At 42.9% G+C, this 27,027-nt stretch overlaps 1 protein-coding gene across 1 annotated transcript in view; it reads right to left on the bottom strand.

Moving 5' to 3' along the window:
- The window catches only part of Thegl (theg spermatid protein like), a 48,940-nt gene that overhangs the window by 5,273 nt on the left and 16,640 nt on the right, over nucleotides 1-27,027 (bottom strand). The window contains exons 2-6 of the mRNA XM_052735237.1: nucleotides 25,154-25,187; nucleotides 17,109-17,174; nucleotides 13,709-13,837; nucleotides 9,122-9,259; nucleotides 7,619-7,727 (exon numbers count right to left, since the gene is read on the bottom strand). Of these exons, the coding sequence (XP_052591197.1) occupies nucleotides 7,619-7,727; nucleotides 9,122-9,259; nucleotides 13,709-13,837; nucleotides 17,109-17,174; nucleotides 25,154-25,187 (476 nt within the window). The remainder of the gene's footprint in view (nucleotides 1-7,618; nucleotides 7,728-9,121; nucleotides 9,260-13,708; nucleotides 13,838-17,108; nucleotides 17,175-25,153; nucleotides 25,188-27,027) is intronic.

Below are 27,027 nucleotides of genomic sequence, written 5' to 3'. Positions count from 1 at the left end.
CTTAAATCAGAGATCACAGGGACCAGAGAACTAAAGGATCTGGATATTACCGCCACCAGACCTGGAAGTCATTTATCGGTAACTAAATTGTGAAAACTTGCTCACATCATGTTTTACTATCTGCATTTACCGTTTATACTCTTTCCACCACTGTTTACCATTTATACTATCTGCATTGAAGTGATTACTTATACAAGAGCTTGAAGGCAGTGGGGCTGGGGAGCTGGTTCAGCGGACCAGGGTTCCATTCCCAGCACCCACACGTGGTTCACAACCACTTGTGACTCCAGTTCCAGGATGTCTATTGTCCTTTTCTGACCTCTGCTGGCCTCGGTCATACCAGTGGTGCGCATGTGTGGGATGACTCATCCCTAACGGGCTTGAGGGCCAGACGGCCCAAACAAGTAAAAAAGATACTTCCTGAGAGCCAGCCTGGGTCTGCCTGATGGTCTTAGCAAGGGCAGCTGAAACATGATCTGGAGATGACCTGGACCGATGAGAGACAGCTATGTCACACCAGCTGATGCATATTCATCAGACCTTCCCCCAGGGTGGGGTGGAGGGTACAGAAGGCTTGCGTCTTCCTGAATAAACTGAGCTTGTTAAACTGAGCTTGTTGTTTCGACATTCTCCTGGAGTCTGTGTGGTTTGACCCTGCGCCTACTTGGCCCCGCCCCCAAAGGGAACAACAGCAAGGACCCTGCTACACACATGTAGACATGCAGGCAAAATACACATAAAATAAATCTAAAATTAAATTTTTTTTTTTAAAAAAAAGAATTTGAAGGGGGATGTATCAATCAACGGCAACAAAATAGGACTTTAATTGCGGGCAAAAAAAAAAAAAATAGTGAATTGGTTTCCGAATCTGTTCTTGTGCTGTTTAGGTGAAGATGACAGTGGTGAGCCATTTTATGTGCATCCAGAGATTTATTCCTAGCCTGGGCTGCCGTTTCCACTCCTGTTTCACTGACAGAAGCACCGGGGCCTTGGAGGTTCGGGGGTGGAAGTTTACATGATCGGGAAATGGCAAAGCCGGGATTCAAACTGAGGATGGTGCATGTCTCAACACCAAGGAGAACTAATTAAGCATTTAAAGCATTTATTATGAATAAAGCATTGTCTGCTGCAGGGATCCAGGCGAATTGAAGGAATATGTCAGCCACTGCCTTTAATTAAGCCTTTCAATCGAAGGAGAATAAAAACAATCACCCAGTCAATTCTATGAAGTAACACAACAAAGAAGAGCCAAGCACAATGGATTCTGGGCTGTCTGTGGAAATGCAGAAGGCCCACAGCAGCCAAAACGTACGTGAAAACGTGAACAAAATTAGAGGTCTTACATTGTCCCATTTCAGCTTAGACTAAATATTTATTCTAAAACTGGAATAATCCAGACAGTAGAGTAGCTACCTATGTAAGAATAGATAAGTAGGTAATAGTAACAGATTTCAGAGTTCATAAATAGACCCAAGGTAATTGAACAGAGAAAATGGCTAATCAAGTTGTATGAATATCTGTGTGGAACTAAGAGAAATCTCAATCTCTCCCTAACACATGCAAAAAAAAAAAAAAAACCTACTTCAAAGTAGATCATATTCATTTGATCATCTAGCACAAATGTAAAAATTAGAAAGCTTCTAGAAGAAAATAATAGGATATCTTACAAGCTAGGAACAAAAGAACATTTCTCAAGAAACCAAAAAAATATTCACCATAAAAGAAACAATTGGCAATGTGAACTTAATACAATTTAAAACTTTTTTCTAATAAAAATGCCATTGATAAAATTAAATCTGGACATGTTGGTTCACATGTATAATGCCAGCACTCAGAAAGCTGAGGCAGGAAGACCGTCATTAGTTTGAGGCCAGTCTGTGTTACATAGTATGTTCTGGGCCATTCTGGGCTACAGAATAAAGACCTTGTCTCAATAAAACCAAACCAAACCAAACCAAACAAACAAACAAAAAAAAACCAAATCAAAACATATATTCACAAAAATACCTGTACACGAATGCTCATAGCAAATTTATCTGTGGGAGTCCACATAGAAAGACTTCAAATGGGGCTGGAGAGATGGCTCAGCAGTTAAGAGCACTGGCTGCTCTTCCAGAGGACCCAGGTTCAATTCCCAGCATCCACATGGCGGCTCACAACTGTAACTACAGCTCCAGAGGATCCGACACCCTCACACAGACTTGAGTGCAGACAAAAGACCAGTGCACATAAAGTAATAAAAGCAAAAAACATGACAGAAATATCTCAAATGCCCATCAAAGGCGCATAATCAAATTATGATACAGTTACACAATGGAATGAAAAACACTTATCAATAAGAAGGAACAATTTGCTGGTATACTCAGTAGTACAGATGAACCTTTTGTGTTGAGCAAACAAAACCAAATTCTACAGGACAGATGTTGTATGATTCCATTTAGACCAAGGTCATGAGCAGGCAGAACTACTCTGTGGCAATAGGGATATGAATCCTAATAACATCTAGGGCAAAGGTGGGCTTGGAATTGTGAGGAAATAGGAGGAAACCTGAGGGAACAATTGCAATGCTTTGTGTCTTTGGTTGGCTTTGTTTTCTTCTGAGACAGGTGCCCATCTTAGCTCTGGCTGGCCTCAGACTTGGGGCAAGGCAACCCTCTTGTCTCAGTCTCCCAAGTGCTGGGATTACAGGCATAAGCCATTGTTTCATAGCCTAAGTGTGGGATATTTATTGAATAGGCTTATGCATTTGTTAGCTTATTAAATTATACACTTAAGAACTAAGCACTTCATAGAAATTAAAATTCAAGAATTTCAAACCATAACCTCAGAAAAATAGTTTCATAAAATAAAACAGGTGAATATCCTTAATATGTAAATAAATTTTACAAGTCCATAAAAACATACATACCAGTAGAAAACAGAGTCACCAACAGATACTTTTATAAAAGAAAACAATACATGGTAAATAAATGTGGAGAACTATTTGAACTTTTAGCATCAATGAAATTAATAACTTTAAATGAAATACTTCTTTGTTATACAATTAATATTTTGCAAAATAATGTCTAATGCTGTTAGAAGTGCTGTGCAAAAGAGCCAAATAATGCAAGTGAATATGTAAATCAAAATCAGTGTCTGGGGAACATTCTAGAATTTTATATAAACCACTCCAAAATGCAGTGATTTTACTTTCAGAATTTTTTTGCTTTGACTTCTCAAGACAGGGTTCCTCTGTTTAACAGCTCTGGCTGTCCTGAAACTCACTATGTAGACCAGGCTGGCCTCTAACTCACAGGGACCCACGTGCCTCTGCCTCCTGAGTGCTGGGATTAAAGGTGTGTGCTACCACCATCCAGCTACTTTCAGAATTTTTATTCTCAGAAAATAACCACAGGGAGCATGTGAGTAAAAAATAAATAAAACCTTATAAATCAGGACAGCCAGCGGAACAGTGCTGTGTGAGATCTGCAGAATTCAAGTGCACAGGATTCAGTCTCTTAAAAGCGAACTAGTGTTTAAATCCAAGTTGGTTTGTCTGGGTAGAAGTCGTGAAGGAAGCGAAGTGGACAGAGAACAGTGGATAGGTGTTAGGTGAGCCATGAGACCAAACACTTGAGTTTTGTAGACTGTGACAAAGTTCCTGTAAGAAAGGACTCAGAATGACAACCAGTTAAAGGCGTCCTCTAGTTCATCTGTCCAAAATGATGGCAGGTACCCGAGAGAGGAATTTGGCTTCCTTTGAGGGCAAGAGCTACTGTTAAACTTAAGGTATATTTACAGTTAACTGTAGAGAATCAATAACAGAATTAATCATTAACCAATCACACAATTAATCATTTATGTTGGGCATATGTACAGTATCAATGAAATTTGAACATGGATCACAGGGCAGATAAAGTGCTATAGTATCAGTCTTACATTTTCTGATTTTGATAATATTTTTATGGTTTATAGAAGAAGTCATTGTGTTGGGAATTAACAAAAAAGAATTTTGGGGGCAAGTAGATCCACAGTTTACTCTCAGAAGTTATTCTGAAAGCCCTACACATACATGCACATAGCACGTGCAGAAGTGAGAAATTAATAAAGGAATAAAATGATAATTTCATAATTTGTAGCAAGTTTTAAACTATTAATATAAAAACTATGTGCATACTTATGCATGAATATTTAAGAGAATTTGGTCTATTCCATGTATAACTGAGGAAGTGAGTTAGAATTGTGACATTAAATAAAAAATTTGTGTTTATTCTTAGAACATTTATTTTAAAAAATTTCATTTGGACCTGGAGAGATAGCTCAGAACCTGGGTTCAATTTCTGGCACCCACAGGGTGGCCTATAACTCCAGGCCCAAGGGATCTGATGCCCTCATCCCCACACAGTGGGCATGAAAGCAGTGCACAGATGGACATGCACACAAAACACCCATGCACATAAAATAAATAAAAATTTTAAAAATCATGTGTAAACTTATTTGTAAGTTTAATGTATTAAATTTTAAGACAGTGATCTAATATTTCAGGTTTGATTGCTAATGTAGATCACATACAAATAAATCAAATAGAATTAACTTATAAATAAAGTTTAAAATTGTTTGAAGGGCTTTGTTAACTAAATTTGGAAGCAATCAAAGGTAAGTCAGAATCTTTCTGTAGCTAAAGTTTTTCTGTATCCCACCTGGCCTGTGGTCAAGACAAATCTCTCTCACCCACCGGTCCTGCAGCCGCTCAGACCCAAATAAACACACACAGGCTAATATCATTTAAAACTGCTCAGCCATTAGCTCAGACCTACCACTGACTAGCTCTTACACTTAAACTCAGCCCATTTCTGTTAATCTAGATGTTGCCACGTGTTCCATGGCTTTATCTGTGTGCCTGTTACATGCTGCTCCCTGGACGGCAGGCTGGTGTCTCCGACTCAGCCTTCCACTTCCTAGAATTCTCTTCTCTGCTTGTCCCACCTATACTTCCTGCTTGGCTACTGGCCAATCAGCACTTTATTTATTAACCAATCAGAGCAACATATTCACAGCATACAGAGTGATATCCACAGCATCTTTCGATTTTAGTAAAAACTAAGAGGACTGTACATAAGATACTAGAACTTGAAAAGTCAGGCTAAAAGTCCAAGAAAATTGATTTTGAAATTTGAAATTTAGATAATGGAACTACTTATTAGTATCCATGTTCCAGAACACCAAAGGACTCACATCAGCTGGTGTGGTAGGGTTTTGTCAAGTTCCTATAGCTTCTTGGACACTTTTTTCATTAATAGACTGAGTTTATGTCCCTACTCCCTTGAATCTGATCAGACAGTAACTGTTATCAGCCAACAGAGCACGACTGAAGTAAACGTTCATTCCAAACCCTACCCATTTTTTTAAAGCAGTTTCTACCTAGTCTCTTGGAATGATCCCCCTTTGACCTCCCATTTTAGGATACTCCTCCAAGCATGGCAGCCATGGCCTAGAGGTCCACACCACATGGAGGGTCCTGTGAAGGTTCTCCTGTCATTAACAGCTGAGTCGAGCCTGGTCACCCCAGCCCAGGCACTTCACATAGGTGCAGTTATGGATTGAATATCTGTGCCCCTTCATATAGTAAAGCCTGAATCCCAAGTGTAGTAGTTGTGGTCATCTGCTAGAGTTGGGTATCAAATGTTTCCCCACAGGTTCAAGTGTGTTTGAACAGTTGGCCCCAGCTGATGGTCCTGTTCTGTAGCTTACAGGCTGGGGCCTCACTGGAGGAAGTAGGAAGCTTCAGACAGGCTGACAGGTTATAATCTGGCCCTGGTTCCAGCCTGAGTTCCTGCTCTGCTTCCTGCAAGCCAACAAGATATGACCAGGCCACCTCACACTCTGGCTCCCACAACTATGTGCCACTCTGCTTTCCCCATAATGATGGATTATAACTCCTCATACTATGAACCAAAATAAATCCCTTTTCTCTCAAAGCTGCCTCTTGTTAGGTATTTGGGTTCAGGGAAGAGAAAAATAACTCTTATCTGTAACATTGTCTGTAATCAAGAAATTGGCTTCACCAAGAATAGAATCTATTGAGATCTTAATCTTGGGTTTTGCAGCTTCCAGGGATACATATACGTCCTCTGTTGAAGCCACCCAGTCGATGGCACTAGGTTACAACAGCCTGTCCTGACTAGGGTATGAAGGAGCCTCCAGATGATTTTAGCTCCCCACCATAGCAGACACCCAGGTAAGTAGAGATTCCCAGCTAAGCCTTGACATGGAACAGAGACATGCCACCCCTTTCTCCTTGTCACAATTTCTGGCTCGTAAAATCCTTGAGTGTGGTAAAGTGGTAGTTACTTCACCCCATCAGGTTTGTGAGTTGGCATGAAGAAATAGACAATCAGACCAGAGCTCTAAGGTTCTTTATATCGGTTCTAATGTTGGTTTTAGAATTTACTTTGGTGGCATTTAGAGTCGCGGGCATTAAGGCGTCCATTATTAGTAGTACTTAAAAAAAAAATCTACAACTGGTAGCCCATGGTGTGCAATGGCAAAACAAACCAGAGCTTTGGATGAACAACAGTGGATGCCAAGAACATGCCGATGACTTCAGGAGGACAATGGAAGGGGCTGTCTTCTGGTAAGGACGCTGCACAACTTGACGGAAAACAAAACAACCTTCTCAGGTTGTTAAATTTCCAGTTTTGAATCCAGATAAAGGACCAGAAATGACTTCCATCAAGAGAAACCTTTATCCTCTGTTGTCACAGGGCTGGACAGTGTGAAAACCAAAAGCTAATTCTGTGGGCTGGGTGGGTTACAATAAAAATTGAATTGTCAAGTTTGTCCAATTACTCATGTTAAAATTAGGGCAACGCTTGGGAAACAGTGGGGCCTTGAGGACTGGGATGCTGATGTATGGGCAGATTCCAATGAAATGGGGGGCCCTAAAGCCTGAAATTTCCATTAAAGTGGGGTACTCTAAACCCTTAAATACTACTTTCCTTACCAGTCCTTCCACCTCCAAAGGGGCTAGACTCCACACCCCAGATACCTCCTGAGGAACTTCGAACTTATTCCTGTGACCTCTCCACTGTGTACCAGTCTGCCGTAGACTTCATCTGATCCCAAAATTATTCTAGGGCTAATATATGTAATAAATCCCTTGTTCTATATCACACATGGTTCTACTTCTAGGATCTACCCCTGACAGAGCAGGCAAAATTGATTTTGTAAGAGGGGGAAACCTATCAAGAAAAACAGAGAAGGAGCTGTGGTTCGAAAGCGAAATGTCTCCTACAGCGTCACATGTTCGAACACTTGGGTCTCCAGCGGGCATTGCTATCTTAGAGGACTGGATAATCTTGGGGAAGTGGAGCCTCATTGGAGGAAGTGGGTCACTAGGCTTTGAAGTATAGCCTGGCCACACTTCCTGCCTGCTTTCTGTTTCCTGTTCTGGGAGTATGTGAGGAGGTGAGGAGTCCGGCCTACATATTCCCGCCACCGTGGAGCCACCAGTGGCCACACCTTCCCCTCCACAGTGGACTACATGCTTCAAACTGTGAGCCCAAGCAAACCCTTCTCCCTCAAGCCGCTATGTACTTCGCCACACGAGAGTGTGGCATGATAGCCAGTCGCCACTTACGCTTTTTGGAGGAACGTAGTTGGGATCTGGGCCTTTGGCTACGGAGAGCTGCAGAATCCGGGCAGACGGAGGAGAGAAACGGAAAGTCCCTGGCGGAGGTAAGTCCTCGCTGAGGGGGCGATATGCAAAAAAAACAGAATACGACTTTGGCCAGAAGAACGAACAGTTCGCTGCTACAACCAACTGCATCTACGCACACCCTCTGAAAGCAGGAACATCTTTTCTCATGCCTGTGAGTGTTGCTGTTTCTCGTTACTCCACAGTAGGAGATACATCTTACGTGTCACAGTGTATGTAAATATGCTTGTATATACAAAACAAAATTCTCAAGACGCTGCTTCTATGCCATATATTCTGATCTGATTTTTTAAAAGTTTGATTTAACTAGAAAAAAACAACCCCTAGAACTATATGTTCCATTTTGGATGGGTTCTGACCTGTGGTCTGAAAAATACCTCACTGCCTACCAAAACCTCATTCAAATTAGTTCCTGAAGTAAGTAGTTCCCTCAGTCATCACCAAGGATGCTCTGTGGACCGTTCTCTTTTGTAGTGCAGTGTGAGATAATCCTTGTCTTAACTACCAGTCACTTGACCAGTTATCACCATCTATATACCATATACTTCTTTCTCTGATCAAAAATCTACCAGTCAGTCAACCTCTACAAATTTAGCACGGAAAAAGTTTTTCTCAAATAACTGACAACTTTCTAAGGGTGGAGAGCTATAGGTTTTGTTATCACTATGAAGATACAATTAACATACATAAAACTTACCCTTCCAAAGTATACAACTAAGTGGTTTCTAGAATATTCACAAAGTGTTCAGCCATCAGCATTAATTTGAGAGTATTTTCATCAACCCAAAAAAGCAAAATCCATATGGTTATACAAAGGACCCAGAATAATCTGAAATGATCACGACTATGAACAACGAAGTTCAAAGGCAGTTTATGATTTCAAAATCTACTAAACAGCTGTAGTAATCATGATTGTGTATTATTGTGTAAAGACAAACATTTAGTACATGGAGTAGGGCTGGCGATTTAGAAACAAAAGTTTGTACTTACAGTCAGTTGTTTTTGACAAGGATGTGAATTGTTGCATGTATGTTTGGATTTAATTTGCTAGCATTCTGGTGTGGACACATGTATACATGAATATGCATATTTGCAGGAGTGAGTGGTCGGTAGCTTTTACATTTTGTAATGGATTTTTCTGGGTGCTGTAGTTTACAAGCAGGAGTCATCATACCAGGCTGAGAGATTGCTTTTTTTTGTCTGATAGTGAGAAAGTTTACTGTGAACTTCTGCCCCAGCATTCCCAGTCAAACGTAACAGCTGATGATGAGCCTCTGACCACTCGCATGTGCTGCAGATAGTCAACAGTTTTATCCACTGTGTTTGGATGTAAACAGCCTTTTCACTCAGACGAGAGCTGGAACTACAATGCTGTGACACTTAAGCGAGCTAGATCAGGATTTCTGGGAGTTTAAGATACTCTACCTATCTAGCAGACACTGCGTTTTGAATCTGTTAGGTATTGCCAGCCTCTGGATCCGTTTAGAAGGCCGGGTAAACAGCGCGGGAGGAGGGATCTCCCAAATTACAGACTGTCTTCCGCAGCTGTAGTAATACTGAGCCCTGCAAATCACAGAAGAGAAAAGAGATCAGTGACATAAACATGAGGTCATAAATTTGAGAGGGAATAAGGGAGGGACATAGTACATTTAAGTGAATTGAGTGAATTTGGAAGAGGAAGTGTTCTTTTAAGGGTTTTAGTAGACATATGTACATTTAAGTTCAAATATTTTTTTAAAAGATTTGTTTGTATCTTTTTGTTTTGGGTTTTTTTTTCTTTTTGAGTGAGGGTCTCATTACATAGCCTAGAGTGGCCTGGAACTCACTATGTAGACGAGGCTGGCTTCAAACTCATGAAAACTTGCCTGCCTCTGCCTCCCAATGCCTAGATTAAAGACATCTGCCACCACACCTCTCCTATACTAGATGATTTAATGGTGCACAAATGTGGCAACTTGTAAAGAGAATAGATTGAGAAGGTCTGGGGATAAAAAGATGAAGCTCCCCTTTTCCTCCCCTCCAATCCATCCCAGATAAATATGTTCTTCTCTTTTTGGACCTGCAGAAGGACAAGGGGTTTCCTGTTATTTTACCTTGAATGTGTCTCTAGTAAGTGGCAGACCCTCCAAACGCAGTCATTACCTCTTATCTAGCTTTTGTCCCTGCAACGCTTTTCTCAATATGCTTGCCAAGTTATGCTGAGTGATATTATTATGTTACACAAACAGGATGGAAAATGCCAGTAAACACGACAGGTCTTTGGGAGAGATGATGAAATTAAGGATGTATACCTGACATTCTCTTGTTCAAACAAATGAGATCCTTTCAAGGATTTTGAAAAGCTGTGTAAAAAACTTTAAAAAGCAAACAAATGCATCAGTGAGTAGAGCCTACATAGACATCATTCTGAAACAAAAGTCCAATCCAACCAACATTTGATTAGGAAGGAATCCCGTGGTGCTGGACCCCCCACATATACCAGTGAGTCCGAGATAAAGAGAGAGAGAGATAAAACTTTTGGAGGCCTTATTCACAGGAAACAAGCCCTTAGAAGAGGATACTTGTAGGGAAGGACACCCAGGAGGAAACCACAAAGGCTGTTGAGAGGGCCTGACATGGCAGACCAGATGGAAACATGGACGAAAAATCCAAGACCCACTGAGAACTGAGAGGAAGGGCGTGGCCAGTCCTCTGAGGGAATCCCAACAGATTTCCCAGACCCCTTGAACTTCTAAAATGTCTCCCATAAAAACAGTCTGGATGCATGTTTGCCTGAGAAAGACTATTTCTCCAGCTCAGTACTACTTACTTGTTTGTAGTTCTTTGTGAAGGTTTGAGACCTTTTAGTATGTCTATTATTGTGTCCTTGAGAGGCCAAGAATTTGAAACAGAGCAAGGAGGGGAATATGGGAGGGTTTGGAGGGAGGAAAGAGAAAGGGAAATGATGTAATTATATTATAATCTCAAAAAGATAAAAGAAGTTTCTTTTTTTTTAATTGAAGGCCCTGGCTTGAAATACTAAGGACTTCTGTAAGAATTCCTGAAAGACAGCTTGAAAAGATGTTTTCTTAACTATAGAAAAAGTGATAGAACCCTTGCTTAAAATGTGCAAGGCCCTGAGTTTAATCCCCAGCACGGGGGTCAGGGGAGCAAACCAAACAAGCAAACCCCTAAAACTTTAGTTTTATCATTGTTTTGTGTATATAAGTGTTTTTCCTTCGTTCGTGTATGTATACCATGCATACACCTGGTGCCCACAGAGGTCAGAAGGGCCTGTAGGGTTCCCTGGAACCGAGTGTAGGATGGTTGTGAGTTCCTGTGTGGGTGCTGGGAACTGAACCCAGGTCTTCTGCCAGAGCAGCAAGTGCTCTTAAGCACGGAGCCACCTCTCCAGCCCTTTAAGGATAAGGTAAGATGCATTTGTTGTGTAAGCATGAGGACCTGAGTCTGGATCCTGCACCCACATAAGAAGGCAGAGACAGTCACCCACCCTGCCTATTACCCCATCGTGGGGCAGAGACAGTCACCCACCCTGCCTATTACCCCATTGTGGGGCAGAGACAGACACCCACCCTGCCTATTACCCCATTGTGGGGCAGAGACAGTCACCCACCCTGCCTATTACCCCATTGAGGGGCAGAGACAGTCACCCACCCTGCCTATTACCCCAGTGAGGGGCAGAGACAGTCACCCACCCTGCCTAATACCCCAGTGAGGGGCAGAGACAGTCACCCACCCTGCCTATTACCCCAGTGAGGGGAAGAGACAGTCACCCACCCTGCCTATTACCCCAGTGTGGGCCAGAGACAGGAGGATCTCTGGGCCTTGCTGGCCACCAGCCTAGTCCCAGGTTCAGTAACAGACTCAGTTTCACAGTGATAAAGTGGAAAGTGATAGAGCAGGATGCCTGAGGTCCTCCTCTGGTCTCTGTACACACACACACGCGCGCACACACACACACACACACACACTTTAAAATTCTCTTAATTAAAAAAAAAAAGCCCACATAGGCCAAAGCATTAGGAAATAGAATATAAATCTTCAAGGTTATTCTTAGAACTGAGCTTGTTCCAGAAAAACTTGCCAGTGGTATTGTTAGACATAAGTCTGGGGTTGTAAAGACAGAGACTACCATTCCAACTGAAGTGTCTGATGAGGCAACTTTACTCTTGATCAAGAGGGTATGCCCAGGGAGAGCAAACACCGAGACAGGAAGTACAATGGGTTTTTATTCTAAGGTGGTGGCTATGTCTTTTCCCTATTAGCTGGGGTCCGGCCTCACAGTCTCATTCAGTCTGAAAAGAACTGATGCATAGGAAATGGGGAAAAGGGAAAGGAGTCACTTTGAGTAAACTCAGGTTTTACTAGGTGGGGAGCATTAAAACATTTGTAAGTATTACAAGGTGGGAAAGACAAAAAGATCTTAATTCCTTGTCCTAAATACAAGTTTTACAGTACTTTGTAGAAAAGACTCAGATTTGCTATTTTTTTCTTTTCTTTTTTTTTTATTTAATTTTTTTTATTTTTATTTTGCAATACAATTCAGTTCTACATATCAGTCACGGATTCCCTTGTTCTCCCCCCTCCCGCCCCCCTCACCTTCCCCCCAGCCCACCCCCCATTCCCACCTCCTCCAGGGCAAAGCCTTCCCCACAGACTGAGATCAACCTGGTAGACTCAGTCAAGGTAGGTCCAGTCCCCTCCTCCCAGGCTGAGCCAAGTGACCCTGCATAGGCCCCAGGTTTCAAACAGCCAACTCATGCAATGAGCACAGGACCCGGTCCCACTGCCTGGATGCCTCCCAAACAGATCAAGCCAATCAACTGTCTCACCCATTCAGAGGGCCTGATCCAGTTGGGGACCCCTCAGCCATTGGTTCATAGTTCATGTGTTTCCATTCGTTTGGCTATTTGTCCCTGTGCTTTATCCAACCTTGGTCTCAACAATTCTCGCTCATATAAACCCTCCTCATTCTCGCTAATTGGACTCCCAGAGATCCACCTGGGGCAGATTTGCTATTTCTTACAGTTGAGACCGGAAACCACACCAAACTGTGGGAGTTTGAATGTGGTTGGCCCCCATAATCTCACAGGGAGTGGCACTATTAGGAGGTGCGGGTTTGTTGGAGTGGATATGGCCTTATTGGAGGAAATGTGTCACTGTAGGGGCGGCGGGCTTTGAAGTTCCTGTGCTCAGGGTATCACCCAGTGTCTCAGTTGACTTCCTGTTGCCTGTAAGATGTAGGATTTGGCTACTTCTCCCACACCACATCTCCCTGCCATGATGATAATGGACTGAACCTCTGAAACTGTAAGCAAGCCAACCCAATTAAATGTTTTCTTTTATAAGAGTTGCCTTGGTCATGGTGTCTCTTCACAGCAATTGAAACCCTGACTAAGATAGACGTTGGTACTTCTATCTTGGTGGGGTATTGTTGTGATGGGCCTGATCATGTTTTTGTTTGGAGGAATTTGGACTTTGGATTAGGGAAGCCGTGGAACACTCTAAGTGCTGCTTAATGGTCCATACTAGTAGGAGCATGGAAGACAGTGGTGCTGAATGTGATTTGATGAACTGTGGGGGGCTCCACTCAAGAGGTTTCAGAGTTTAAAGACTTTTAGCATGTTGCCTAGAGACTGTTCTTGTGATATTCTGGTAAAGAAAGTGACTGCTTTTTGCCCTTGTCTGAAGAGTCTCCTGAGGCTAAAGTGAAAGGTTTGGGATTAATTCCATTGCCAGAAGAATTCTCAAAACAGCCTAGTATAGACCCTGTCCTGTGGTTATTAGTGGTCACTCTAATGAAGATTCATAACGAAAAGGAGCAAGCTGAGCAGGGTAAATTACAAAATGCAAAGTGTGAGGAGAGAAAGGGCACCGGGAAGTGGAATGGGGCTAAGTTCTGTGAGCTTGGATTCCGGTTCAACAGTTTACGGTTGGTGAGAGGGCTGGGCTCTAAGTTCGTTTTCCTCGTGGGGTCCCGACGAAGCAACCTGATGTCATGTCACCACCAACCTGTTAGGGACATAGTGTCGGGAGACCAGCTTGGGCTGAGCAAGGTCCTCAAGTCTCTTGGTCAGCTGACTCTTCAAAGCAGTCTCAGAAATAGGGCGAATAGGATCTTGATTTCCCCAAAACAATCTTCTGTCAATGAAGTAGAAAAGTAAAACATGGTTTTAAATAAAGTCCTGCTGATAAACACCTCCAAGGAGGCTCAACATCTATACGGACGTTTTATACTTGTGTTCTACGTCTTCGTTATGTGTGTGGACACACATGCCATGCTGTGCGTGTGAAAGTGAGGGCAGTTGCAGGACTGGCCGTCTCCTTCCACCAGGGGGGGCCCTGGGATCAGACTCAGGTCATCAGGCCTGGCGGCAAGGGCCCTCACCGGCTGGGCCAGCTCACCATCCTCATCTCTCACGGGATTTTACGATTTCCAGACACCAGGAAGAAATAAGCTACGGACATTAAAACAGAATTGCCTTGTCTACTGCATTTAAGAACAGATGGTAACCTTGGGCCAGTGAGATGGCTCCGCTGGTAAAGAGGCGCTTGCCGCACAAGCCTGACATCCTGAGTTCGAACCCCAGATCCCACAGTGAAAGGAGAGAACTGATTCCCAAGGGTTGTCCTTCAACACACACACACACACACACACACACACACACACACACACACGAGAGAGAGAGAGAGAGAGAGAGAGAGAGAGAGAGAGAGAGAGAGAGATTGTAATAATGATAAAATTAATGGCGACTTAAAATGAACCAATTAGAGATGAGATAGTTCAGTTTCGAGATCATGGAGTTAGCGGTGTAATCTGTAGTCAAGTTGGCATAAAGCAGACAAGCCAAAGTCTACATGGTGATCCCTCTTTGGGTGACCCCCTGTACCAGGTGGTCACACAATGAAACGGTAACAGAATAATGTCAGTCACAACCACTTGTGGACCAGTTCCTCTGTGCCAGGCACCACGACCAGCGATTTAAAGACGTCTCGGCATTTAGTCCCTATAGCCCTGTGAACCAGGTATGCCCGCTGTGCCAGGCTGAGGGAGAAAGGAGAGACCAGCATAGGGCTCCCTGCGAAGGCCCCACAGAAGGAGGCGAAAGGTACGGACCCCTGGAATTGAAGCCCACGGCCTGCTGAGGTAGGGTGGGGAATGGGAACAATCGCTTCCTGAACTAGGCAGGTTTGGGTCAGAGCAGAAGGGGCTGCTGGGAGAAGAAGGCAGTAGGATCGGGACTTCAAGATCATCCTTCCAGGGTACAGACCCCTGGAATACAGAGCCAGTCTAGGACACTTGAAACCCTGTCTCAAAAGAGTAAGAGAAAATCCAAGTGATGTTGGGTTTGGCCATTAGGCTGTAGATACCAGAAGTCACAATAGGGGAAAAAAAGATAAGCTGAATTTAATTGAAACCAGAGCATTTGCTCTGTGAAAGACACCAGTAAGAACACAAAAAGACAGACTCGGACTGGAAGACAGTGTTTACCTGGTAAAGCCCTAGTTCCTAGAAAATACCACAAACACTTGAGATTAACAAACAGTAAGAAGACAAGAGTCCAATTAAAACTTGTCAAGAGGTCTAACGGGATGCCTCACCAAAGGAGACACGCACAGAAGACTGTAAAGCATGTTCAGATCCTGCCTAAGGGATCTGCACACTAACACAGTGAGCTATGTCTATGAGAACGGCTAAAACCTAAAGCACCGATAACTCCAAAAGCTGCTGGGGACATGAGAGACAACAGGGTCTCTCATCCATGGGAAATGAGAACAGAAAATGATCCAGACACACTGGAAGACATTCCTATGGTCCCTTACAATGTTGTACTCGAATCCAAAACCTGTACATAAATTGTATAACAGCTTTGTTCGTAATTGCCACATATCAGCAACAACCCTTCATATAGGTGCATGGATAAACCGAGGTTTCCATACAACGGAGTATTAGTGGGTCCCAGGGAATATGTTCAAAGGAAATGAGGTATCAAAACATGAACATAAATGGAGAAACCCAGAAAACCTGTTACCAAGTGAAATGAGCCCCTCTGGTGTCCTACTGCATGATCCCAACTCTATCCCAGTCCAGAAAAGGCAAAACGTTAGAAGCAGTAAACAAAGCGGGGGTTGCCAGGGGCTCTGGGAGTGTTAGGGAGGAAGCGAATGAAGGACAAAGTGGATTTTAGGGCAGTGAACTACTCTGTGCCCCATTATGCATTTGTCAAACCCCACAGAACCACAGGACATGGAAAGTGAACCCTAGGAAGAAGACATGGACGCTGGCTCCTCTGTTGTAACAATATCACACTAAAGCAGGCAACGAATAGAGAGGAGACTGGAGGAGAGGAGGGCTGTATGACATTTTGTCTGTGTTCTGACAAATAAAGCTTGCCTGCAGATCAGAGGGCAGAGCTAGCCACGAGTTAACCATAGAGGCCAGGCAGTGGTGGCACACACCTTCAACCCCAGCACTTCTTGGGAGAAGGAAGCAGGGAGATCAGGAGTTCAAGGCCACCCTGGGCTACACGAGATTGACTCAGTCTAAAAGAGAAACAGAACCAAGCGGTGGTGGCTCACACCTTTAATCTCAGCACTAGGGAGGTGGAGACAGGAATATACGGCAGGTAGATTGACAGGATCTCCGCCCACTCAGTCTGAGAATTTGTAGAGACAGGATCTTCCCATTTCGGTCTGAGATTTCGTAGAGGTAAGAACTCTAGTGGCTGGCTGCTCTGCTTCTCTGATCTTTCAGCTTTCACCCTCAATATCTGACTCTGGGTTAAGACTCATTAGGATCGCACTTCAGAGGAGTAACTACGCTCAATTTTTCTGTACATCTAAAACGTCTCTAAAAACAATCAGGCTTTACTCAGGAGCCGAAGAAGAAGAAGAGACATCCTACAGTATGAAAGACTGAGGTCTGGGCTGCTGGAGACCCAGAGAACAGAAAGGTCCTGGGCAAATGCTCAAAGGCTGATGGACAGTATGGCAGGAGGCTGCAAAGGTGGGCTTGCAGGATGGACCCAAGAGCTTCAAGAGTGTGGAGTCACGCTTGGGGCAGCGCTTCTCAAAACTTTATTAGAAGCATCTGGGGAGCTTCTAAACACTCCCGAAGCTGCACCCCTAAACCAATTAAATCATATTTCTGGGTATGGGATTCAGCCTTTAACCAGTAGCAAAGCTCTCTATACGATCCTAATGTGCAGAAAAATTTTGGAACCACCGACCAAGGGTTAACCTTCCATGTGTTCGGTTACCTGCAGTAACATGGTTGGCAAAGTGAAGCCAGGTAAGTAGAGACAGTGGCTACACCTGAGATGCAGATGTAACGGTCAGCTAAGAAGAATACTTATGCAGTTGATGTAGCAAACACAACCATTGCAAACAAGACCATATAATATTGCCTTACCTGTCCGGAGTTCCCCATTGCTTTTTCGGTTTGGAAAGATCTTCAATTCGCTTTCTAGAAAAAAAACTAACAAATACCAGCTAGTTAATTCAGAGCGTGCTTGGAAATACGTTTACAACAGACTACTCCCGTCAAAGAGATTCCGTCTGGGGAGGGGCAAGTGGGACTGCATATTTGGGGTGACTTAGACTGGAGGGAGGGTCTGAAGAGATGACTCAGTGGAGTGGCTAAGAGTGTGTCCTGCTCTTGCTGGGTACCCGAGGTCAGTTGCCAGCACCGAGGTTGGGTGGTTCACTACTGCCTGTAACTCCAGTTTCAGGAAACCCAGCTCCAGGGAACCTGAACCTCCAAGGGCACCTGTGTTCAAACGTACATGCCGACTCATACACATAATGATAAAAACAAACTTCTGGTTCCTTTCTCCCGTCCTCATCCTAGCCACTGGCCTCCATGTCCCCTGCCTCCGCACATCACCTCTGTCCACCTCTTCCCCACCCAGTAGCCACAGTGCGTGTTCTAATCCATACACAGAACTCATGCACTCTTTGCCGGGCATGACTTGGCGGTTGTACTCATGGACTCACTGTAGCTATGGTCACTTGACATGCACAAGGTCAAAGCCATCAAGATCACTCAGCATCCCAGCAGGCAACACGGATTGGACTCGGTGTTTTTTAGAGAAAAAATTTAAGGCGAGGCTGGGAAGGTGAGGGGTTAGAGGGGAGTAGGTGGAGAAGTTGATGGTGGATATGATCAGCATGGTGCTCACACTCTTAACCCCAGCACTGCAAAGGCCGAGGCAGGCAGATCTAGTGTACATACTTGGAGTTTCAGGCCAGCCGGGGCTCTATTGTATAAAAAGGGGAAAAAATAACAATAAAAATATTTTATAAGAGTAAAGGATAAAAAAAAGCCAGGTAATGGTGGTGCATGCCTCTAATCCCAGCACTCAGGAGGCAGAGGCAGGAGGATCTCTGTGAGTTTGAGGTCAAAGCCAGCCTGCCTACAGAGAGAGTTCCAGGACTGCCAGGGCTGTTACAGAGAAACCCTGTCTTGAAAAACAAACAAACAAAAAAGAATAAAGGATAATTTTTTTAAAAAAATTGTTCTGAGAGATCCAGAATTGACCAAATATTGAGATACTATAGACTAAAAGGTCTTACAGCTGGATGGTGGTGGCACACGCCTTTAGTCCCAGGGCTCGGGAGGCAGAGGCAGGCAGATCTCTGAGTTCCAGGACAGCCTGGTCTACAGAGCAAGTTCCAGAACAGCCAGGGTTACACAGAGAAAAAAAAAACCAAAAAAAGTTTTAATTTTAGAAATATTAAAATAATTATATCCGATATAATATATACCACGGATTATATATACATAACAAAGGAAAGAGCCCACGGGCTCCAGGAACGCCTTGGTAAGATGGGTGCTCGATAACAAAAAAATGAACACCACTGGTGTGTCAGGTTGTAGGTGGCTCGGTGACGCTGGACTGTGAAGGGACTGTACGCGTCGATTCCAGACAAGATGTCTATCTTTGACAAAACTGTGAATCTGCTCCCTCGCACCTTCCCTGAGTCCTTGCACCTCGAGTCCCACCGTGGCAGAACTGTCATGCTGTCCACTATCTGTGGGCGTCTCTGTTTCCCAGCCTTCTTTACAGCTGTAAGCATGTGAGGACGTAGTCATGTCTAGAGTGCTAGGTGTCACTTCCAGGGCAATGCGGTGAAGAGTCGCTGGGGCTCCTCTATCCCTCTTGCCCAGCTGCATGACCCTGGGGGCCACATAGTCTACTCAGCAGAGCTACAAGGTGGAGAAAGACTAGCTAGCCCACACTGGACATGAGGGAGGGGTGGGCTTTTCTTAGGTTAAGTCATTCAAGGCTTACATTTGCTTGTCACAGTGCATGCAGATTAGTATATACCCTGTGTTTGTAACTCATATTCTAATTACTCCTGTTCGAAGGGCCTAATAATAATCATCTTTTTTGTCTACCACCGTTAGCAAATGAAAATAAATGAAGGAGATGGACAAATAGAGTAAAAAAATGCTACTCCTAATATAAATTATATTATTATGGTATATACAAATCTACATCATAAATACAATTAGATCGAGAAAGCAGTTTGGATCCTTGACACCCTTGCCTTCCCTATAGAGCCAAACCTGCGGAGTGACCAAAAGCACACACAAATGTCACTGGCTCAGAAAGTCAGGTCCCACAGGCAAAGGACTCAGAGGGCCAGTCCTTCCTCTCTAATCTACCTCACAGATGTCACTCCCACCTCCTAAGGATTGAAGCAAGAGCGTTGGCAGATGATGGGAGAAAGCCTTCTCCCAAACCTACCTGAGCGCTTCCCCAGGCTCCTAACTGTTAGATTCAGCCTTGACCTGGGGTCAGGTGGAATTCTATCCTGGGCACAGCATATGGAAACCTTTAGGTTTGCATCTCTTCAGAGATACCCCAACTAAAGGTCCGTGCACCATGGAGATCCTTCCAGAAAGTGGGAAGAGGCAACAGGTCATTAGTAGCAACTCCCAAAGTTGTACACTCACAAAAGTGAGCCACCTAACTGATGAACAAGCTACAAATCCTTTCACTGGATTATCTATCCCAAATCACTCTGTTTCTTTAGTTTCTTGCTCCTTCATCTTTATTGACGAAGTATTTTGCCCTTGGAGCCTAGACTTGGCTATGCTACAGGAGTTGTGGAAAAAAAGGATCCTATAAACACAACCAGACCATAAATACACAGTGCAACAGTGCCCTAGGTGCCAGCATAGTTTTCACGAAAAACCGCAGGGACGTGGGGTGGAAACACAACCTGCCCACCTCACAGGTTATTATTCCAGCACCTTGGGGATTCCGGGTTTTCCTCTTTGTAAATGAAGCTCCCCTTTCCTGGTACTAATTTTTATTTAGATATAATGTGTGCACAGTTTTTTATGTGGTAGTTACAGTGAATCAGTACAGTGTGTCAAATATCAGGGTAATGAGAATTTCTACCTCATTTTTTTGGGTGTGTGTGTGTGTGTGTGTGTGTGTGTGTGTGTGTGTGTATTAAGAGCAGCTTTGCTCTTTTAATCATTTTGAAATATACAGGTTATTCTAAATCAATAGTTATCTTACTACGATTTTCTCTTTTCTGTGTTTTGGGGGTCTCTAAAATTTTTACATGTACTTATTTACCTTTTTATTTATTTAAATTTGTGGGCATGTGAACACAGGCACGGGGAAGTACCTGGTCCACAATACATGTGTGGAGGTCAGAGGATGCTTTACAGGGTCATTTCTCTCTCTCCACCATGTGGATCTCAGAGCTTGAACCCAGGTGGTTGGGTGTGGTAGCAAGTGCCTTTATCCACTGAGCCATCTTACTGGCTCTTGGTGTCTCTTATTGCCAATGAACTTAATTCATCCATTTAATAATTTTTAGTTGGGGTTTTTTGAGACAAAGTCTTGCTGTGTAGCCATGACTGGCCCCTAACCCAAGGCAGTTCTGCTGCTTTTATCTCTTAAGGGCGGGTAGTACAGACGTATGAACCACCATGCCCGGCTTTATTCAATGAATGGTTATTCCACACTTTCTATAAACCGGGAGTGTCCTTGGATTAGACGCTCACTGGTACTAACACAGACTCAAATCAGCGCAGAAAGGCAATAAGTAAAATAATGAAAGCATATAATATTAGTTGGCAATATGAACGGCAATAAAAACAAAACCAAAAAGTGACAAGCAAGATTGCTCAGAGTAAAGTCACTTGCAGGCAAGCCTGATGACCTGAGTTCAATCCCTGGCACCCACGTGTGGGAAAGAGAGAACCAATTCTGACAAGTTGTCCTTTGATCTCTAGACACACACCATGGCATGCATGCCCCCACACACAGATAAATAAATGTGATATATTATCTTTTAAGTAAATGAAGGGAATAGGAGTCAGTGATGGGGAGAAGGTCACGCCTTCAGAAGGATGGTCAGAGCCACTGCTGACGAGGTTGCCTCTGAACAATGGATAATCACACAGACTTTTCAGACTGATCATTCCATTTCAGAAGAAACAATCATTTCAAAGGGCCTGTCTGAAAACGATAGGAAGCTGGAGTAAAAATAATTGGATGAGATGAATTGATCCATCCCAAAATTCTATGTGCCTGACATACTCTAACTCTGAAGTGGGTACTCGGTACATATTCCTTTTCCTTTCTCACCAGCAACACTTAGCGCAATACCTTGTATTTCGTAAGTGCTGACTGAATAGGTATTGTTTAAAATATAGACTTAGTTAAGCATCCTACAAGCAAAATCAGGGGACTATCCATAAATCCAACGATGATACGCTTGAGATAGTTTAAATTTGCTGCGCCACTCAAGAAAGTCACTAGATCAAGTACAGATTACAGGGCAGCAAGAAGGACGCTTCCCCTCCACTCCCACCACTCGGGCCCCTCTCACCTACACCCCACATTCTAGACTCCCGTAGTCGCCCCCATTTCTTATTGCAACTAACCCATCAGCCTTCTCCGTCTCTCAAGCCCAACTTTTCCTAGCTTGGTGTTCCCAGATCCTTGGGGAAAATCTACAGAGGGTACCAGTGAGAGTTCAGAGTCTTCAGGACATTTCAGAGTTAGATGGAATCCTGCAGTACCTACAGGATGGCTGCCGAAGCTGCCAAAATACCAAACGTAATTCTAAATTACGTCATCCCAATATATTAGTGCATACTTATAGAAGACTCTGGCTAAAACTTCCATGTGTCCTGAATTCTGTCTTTAAAAGGAAAAAAAATTTACCTGTGCCCTTAATTTTAAAATTTACAAGTGTTTATGAAGAGCAACATAAAACAGAATTCTTCAGAACACACTGGTAGAATACACTTCAACTGGCTTACTTATTGAAATTGGGGGAGTAGTCTCTGACATGTGCTAATTCTCTGTGAAGGTGTGGTTAGTATGGTGTTGTATGCACGATATTTCCATAGCTACACCTCAGACAGCCTGGCCTATCCTCAAATTCTATATACAGCCAAGGATGACCTTGAACTTCTGATCCTCCTGCCTCCTCCCACAAGCTGGGGTTACAGGATTGTGCCACCATGCTCAGCTCCCTGTCATGGATCTCAACATGGTTTCCCTGTCTTTCTTGAGAAGAGCAGTACCTCACAGGGTTTTGTCACCCCCCCCCCCCCCACGTAGAAATAAAGAAGTACAAAAGGTTGTAATTTGTGAAAGGGGGAGGGGCAAAAACCCTGAGGCCAGGGAGACACAACTCACAAATAAACCCATCAGCTCCACAAGCCTGAGGACCTGCGTTTCCCCAGGACTCACTTAAAAAGCAGGAGCCTGTGACACACATTCATTCCCTCCCTCCCCTGAAGTGAAATGGAAGGCAGAGAGAGTGGAATCTCCTTGGAGCTAGCCTGTGATATACAATCAACATCTTAAAGGACCAGCTAGCCGGTGACGTACCATCAGCATCTTAAACAAGAAAGTGGAAAGTGAGAACCACTCCTGAAAGCTGTCCTCTGACCTCCACGTTCATGCAGAGGCAAGAATACACCACACCTCCCTCCCTCTCCATCCCTCAACCCCCAACCCCCCATGATCTGAGAGAGGCTCCCAATACCACCCCCCCCTTTTCTCACCAGTGCCAAAGAAAGTTTTTAAATCCTTACTTTGGGCACACAGCAGTAGGTGTATTCTGGTCTCTGCTAATGGGACTCCTGTGGAATCCTTCAGGGAGCATGCTCTTCTACATCTCACTATCTGGTTCAACTTTTGTCTTAGTTAGGGTTTCTATTGCTGTGAAGAGACACCATGACCACAGCAACTCTTACAAAGGAAAAACATTTCATTGGGGTGGTTTACAATTTCAGAGGTTTGATCCATTTTCATCATGGCGGGGAGCATGGCAGCGTGCAGGCAGACATGGTGCTGGCTACATCTTGATATGCAGGCAACAGGAAGTGGACTGTGACATTGGGAGTAACTTGAGCATAGGAGACCTCAAAGCCCACCCCCACAGTGACACACTTCCTCCAACAAGGCCACACCTACTCCGCACCTCCTAATAGTGCCACTCCCTTTGGGAGCCACCTTCTTTCAAACCACCACATATTCAGAAAAAAAAAATTTTTTTTCTTTCATAGCTAACTAGGCACAATGAATTTGAAGAAGTAAATACATGTTTAGGGGTTACATGGGCAGCTAATGGGGATGATATAATTTTCTTACATAAGGAGGCCCCAATTAACCAACCAAACAAAACCAAGTAACAATAATAAATAACAAGAACAAGAAATTGTAACTAATCCTTACAATTATTTTTGAACTATGAAAACAAAGTAGGTACAGAGAACTGGAGAGATAGCTGAGCAGTTAAGAGCATTTGTTGCTCTTACAGAGGACCCAGGTTTGGTTCCCAGGACCCATATTGAGTCTCACATATGGGTATCTGATGCTCTCTTCTGGCCTCCATAGAGATGCACATGATACACACACACACACACACACACACACACACACACACACACACACAGGCAAACACTCACACACATAAAGCAACAACAAATAAATGTTATAAACAAACAAACAAAAAACCAAAGTAGGTACAAATTGTTTCCATTGCCCGTTCAGCCACAGGGAAGTGTGCTCATGCTCAGCGGGTACACTTTATTTGGAGCAATGTGCATTTTGTTTGTTTTTTTGTTCTTGAGACAGGGCCTCACTATACAGATAAAGCTGCCTCAAACTCAAGGCCTCCCTGCCATTAACTACCAAGTGATGGGATTCCAGGCAACTACCGCGACTTGATTTGATGCAGACTTTGGAATGAAAACCTAGCAATACTCATCAAATACTGTTTCTACCAGCCTTAACACTCAACTCCCATACAACCATGGGAAGCAATGGAATGCATGCTTTCTGGATTTCATTTGCTCTCAGTAAATTCTAGTCCACAGAGCCACCTCGTGCCCATTTTTAGCTTCTTGTGAGAAAAATATTTGGTAAACTGCAAAGCATCACACACAAATAAGGTGGGAATATTTACTATCTAAAAAAGGAGGGGGGAAAAGACAAGGACAGCAGATAGAAAATCTAAAATAAGTCTAAATAATAAGCATAAATGTAAATGGGTTGTGATTTAAAATGAGTATGAAAGGTTTTAACCCACTTTAAAAAAACAAGCAGGTAAGGCGGCGATGTGTCATTATTTACTTCTGCACATGGGCTGCAGCTGTAGGTCCTTGGTGTTTCTCTTTACTGTTTAATTGTGCCCTCTTCTAAAGTACACCCCAGTCAAAGCAGGAGTTAGCATCTGTTTTCATCTGCTTTGGTGCTTACAGCCGCACCTTTTCCCTTTTGTACAGAAGGCGTTTGCTTATTTCATTAGCTGCTGTACCTTAGTTAGGAGCAAGGAGACTGAGATAGATTCACCCGGAGCTTCAGGCAGGCTCTGATACGAGATTGTCAGTGCAGACTCCTGTGACCCCGGAAAGTGCGGGTCTACTACGAAGTGTGCCAACCACGACTATCCCAGGTACTCCTTGCTGTGTCTTTCCTCTTCCCTCCTTACTGTTTTATTATTTTTAAAGTTTTATGCGTACGAGTGTTTTGCCTGCTTGTATGTCTATGTACCTTGTGCGTGTAGTGACTGCAGAAGCAGAAAGGGGTGTTGGATTCTTTGGAACTGGAGTTACAGATGATTGTGAGCTGCCATGTGGGTGCTGGAATTGAACCTGGGTCCTCACGGAAGAGCAGCCAGTGCCCTTAAGCAGTGAGCCATTTCTCCAGCCCCTTTCTTACTTAAGTGTGTGCTTATTTATTTTGGTGGTGGTTTGGTTTTAAGCACTCTACTATTAAGCTTCATCCCCAGCTCTCCTTCTTTCTTCTTCCCACAGAAACTGATTCTAAAAGGGCCTTTCACAAAGGGAAGCATGGACATTCCTCAGAAGCCCCGGGACAGGCTTTCTCTCAAGTTCTCCAGGAGTCTAGCCCCTAGCTTTGCTGATCACCATTTCAGGAGTGAGAACGGTATTATTCTCAGTCTTACCATTTCCTTATACGGTCACGAGTAACAGGGTGTTCTAAAAGAAAATAAAAGCAAAAATTAGATTCCACAGGAATTAAAGATATCAGGATAACATCACAAATCAAAAGACATCACAAAAGTAACTATTTGGGCAATAATATTGAAGTTAAATCTATCATGCCGTGTACTAAAATAAACCATACACAAATCAAGAGGTTCACGTTTTTTGAAACTGGACTGGAAAAAAAATAGAACATTTAATCACCAGATTTTAATCTTCTAGGATTAAAGCTAGCCAAAAAGATTAAAACATTTAGAACTTAAAACTTCTGTGTGTCCAAAAGAATATTATTCAGCTATAAAGAAAAGTAAAATCATAATATTTGCAGGAAAATGAATGAAACAAGAATTGTATTAAACAAAGCAACCTACACTCAGAACGATGAGGATCACATTTTCTCTCATATGTCTATATTAAATTTTAATTTTGATACATGTGTGGTTGTGGGATATGCCACAAAGCCAGAAAGGGGACCATGAGAAGGGGGAAAGAGGTCTTAAGAAATGGATAAAGAAGGTAATAGATGGTATGTAACCTGAAAGTGGATTTGGGGAGAAGGGAGAATGGGGGAGAAAGATCAACAAAAATAATGTATAAAAATGCAATAATGCAACCTATATTTTATATGCTAACTTCAAAAATTTTAACTCTGCGTGTGAAAAATTTAAATCTATAGAAGAAACAAAACGTTCATTAAGTATCAGACAGCAAATGGGATTAATGCTCAATAGTGTTAATATTTGAAGACTACCAAAGTACAAATGGAAAAAAATACTAAAATATGTGCCAAGAATAAAATAAGCTAAGAGTGTGAGTTAAATTCAAATATGAAAATCCATGAAAGGCCAAAAGCACTTAAAAAATCAACCTTACTTATTTTTATTTATCAACCTTACTTATAATCAAAACAATGCAAATAAAGACTGAGAGTTTTTTTTAAAGCTATCAAATTAGCAACACTTTTCACAAAGGATAAAGTGCTAGAAGGTGAATGGTGTGCACATCCTGTGCACGGCTAAGGAATGTTTAAGTTAGCACACTATAAAGAGTAAGTTGGGACTGTGAGTCAGCAAGGTTTTTACATTGTAATCCAATTCTGTTTCTAGAAGTGTACCCTGAGGAAATTGTTTCAAATGTGGGCCAAGATGTATGCATAAAAAAATGTTCAGTGAGGTGTCTTTGACAGGAAGAAACTGGTAAATCTGAGGTATCTGTATCAGGAGATATAATTAAGCAAATGAAAATGCATGCATAGAAATGCATGTTCTTTGTAGAAAAAATGTGGTCGATTATATAAGGTCACCATATCTGGAGACCTGTCAAAATAGACATCATAATGACAGACTGTTCCAGACAGAGTCTCTTTGTGGGAGTTTTTAATCACATGTGAAGGCTCTGAAAGAGCACATTCTCCACTTGAGAGTGTTTTCTGGAAAGGAGAGCAGTGCCAGGGAGAGACAGATCAAACTCCATCTTTGTTGATTTATCAATTACATGATCTTGGGCAATGGGATTAGGTTCTGTGAGATTCAGTTTCTCTCTTTCAGATTGTAGGATAATAGATCTGCATAAAGATCAAAGATAGACAATTAGATAGATAGATAATTGATAGATAGATGACAGATAGATGATGGATAGATAGATAGATAGATAGATAGATAGATAGATAGAAACAGACAGACAGATGGATGATAGATAATAATAGATAACTCAACTGTGTGTGTACATGCATGTAAAGAACCTTGCATATATGAATGGTAGTTGGAATTACTAGTTACAACTTTAGTGTAACCATGGCTTTATTAGATCGTTGTTTGAAAAAAAAAATGCAGCC

Source organism: Peromyscus californicus, unplaced genomic scaffold (genome assembly GCF_007827085.1).
Source record: "Peromyscus californicus insignis strain IS unplaced genomic scaffold, ASM782708v3 Scaffold_13__1_contigs__length_99412109, whole genome shotgun sequence".
In the NCBI taxonomy this organism is placed as follows: domain Eukaryota; kingdom Metazoa; phylum Chordata; class Mammalia; order Rodentia; family Cricetidae; genus Peromyscus; species Peromyscus californicus.
This window is presented reverse-complemented; position numbering and strand designations above follow the sequence as displayed.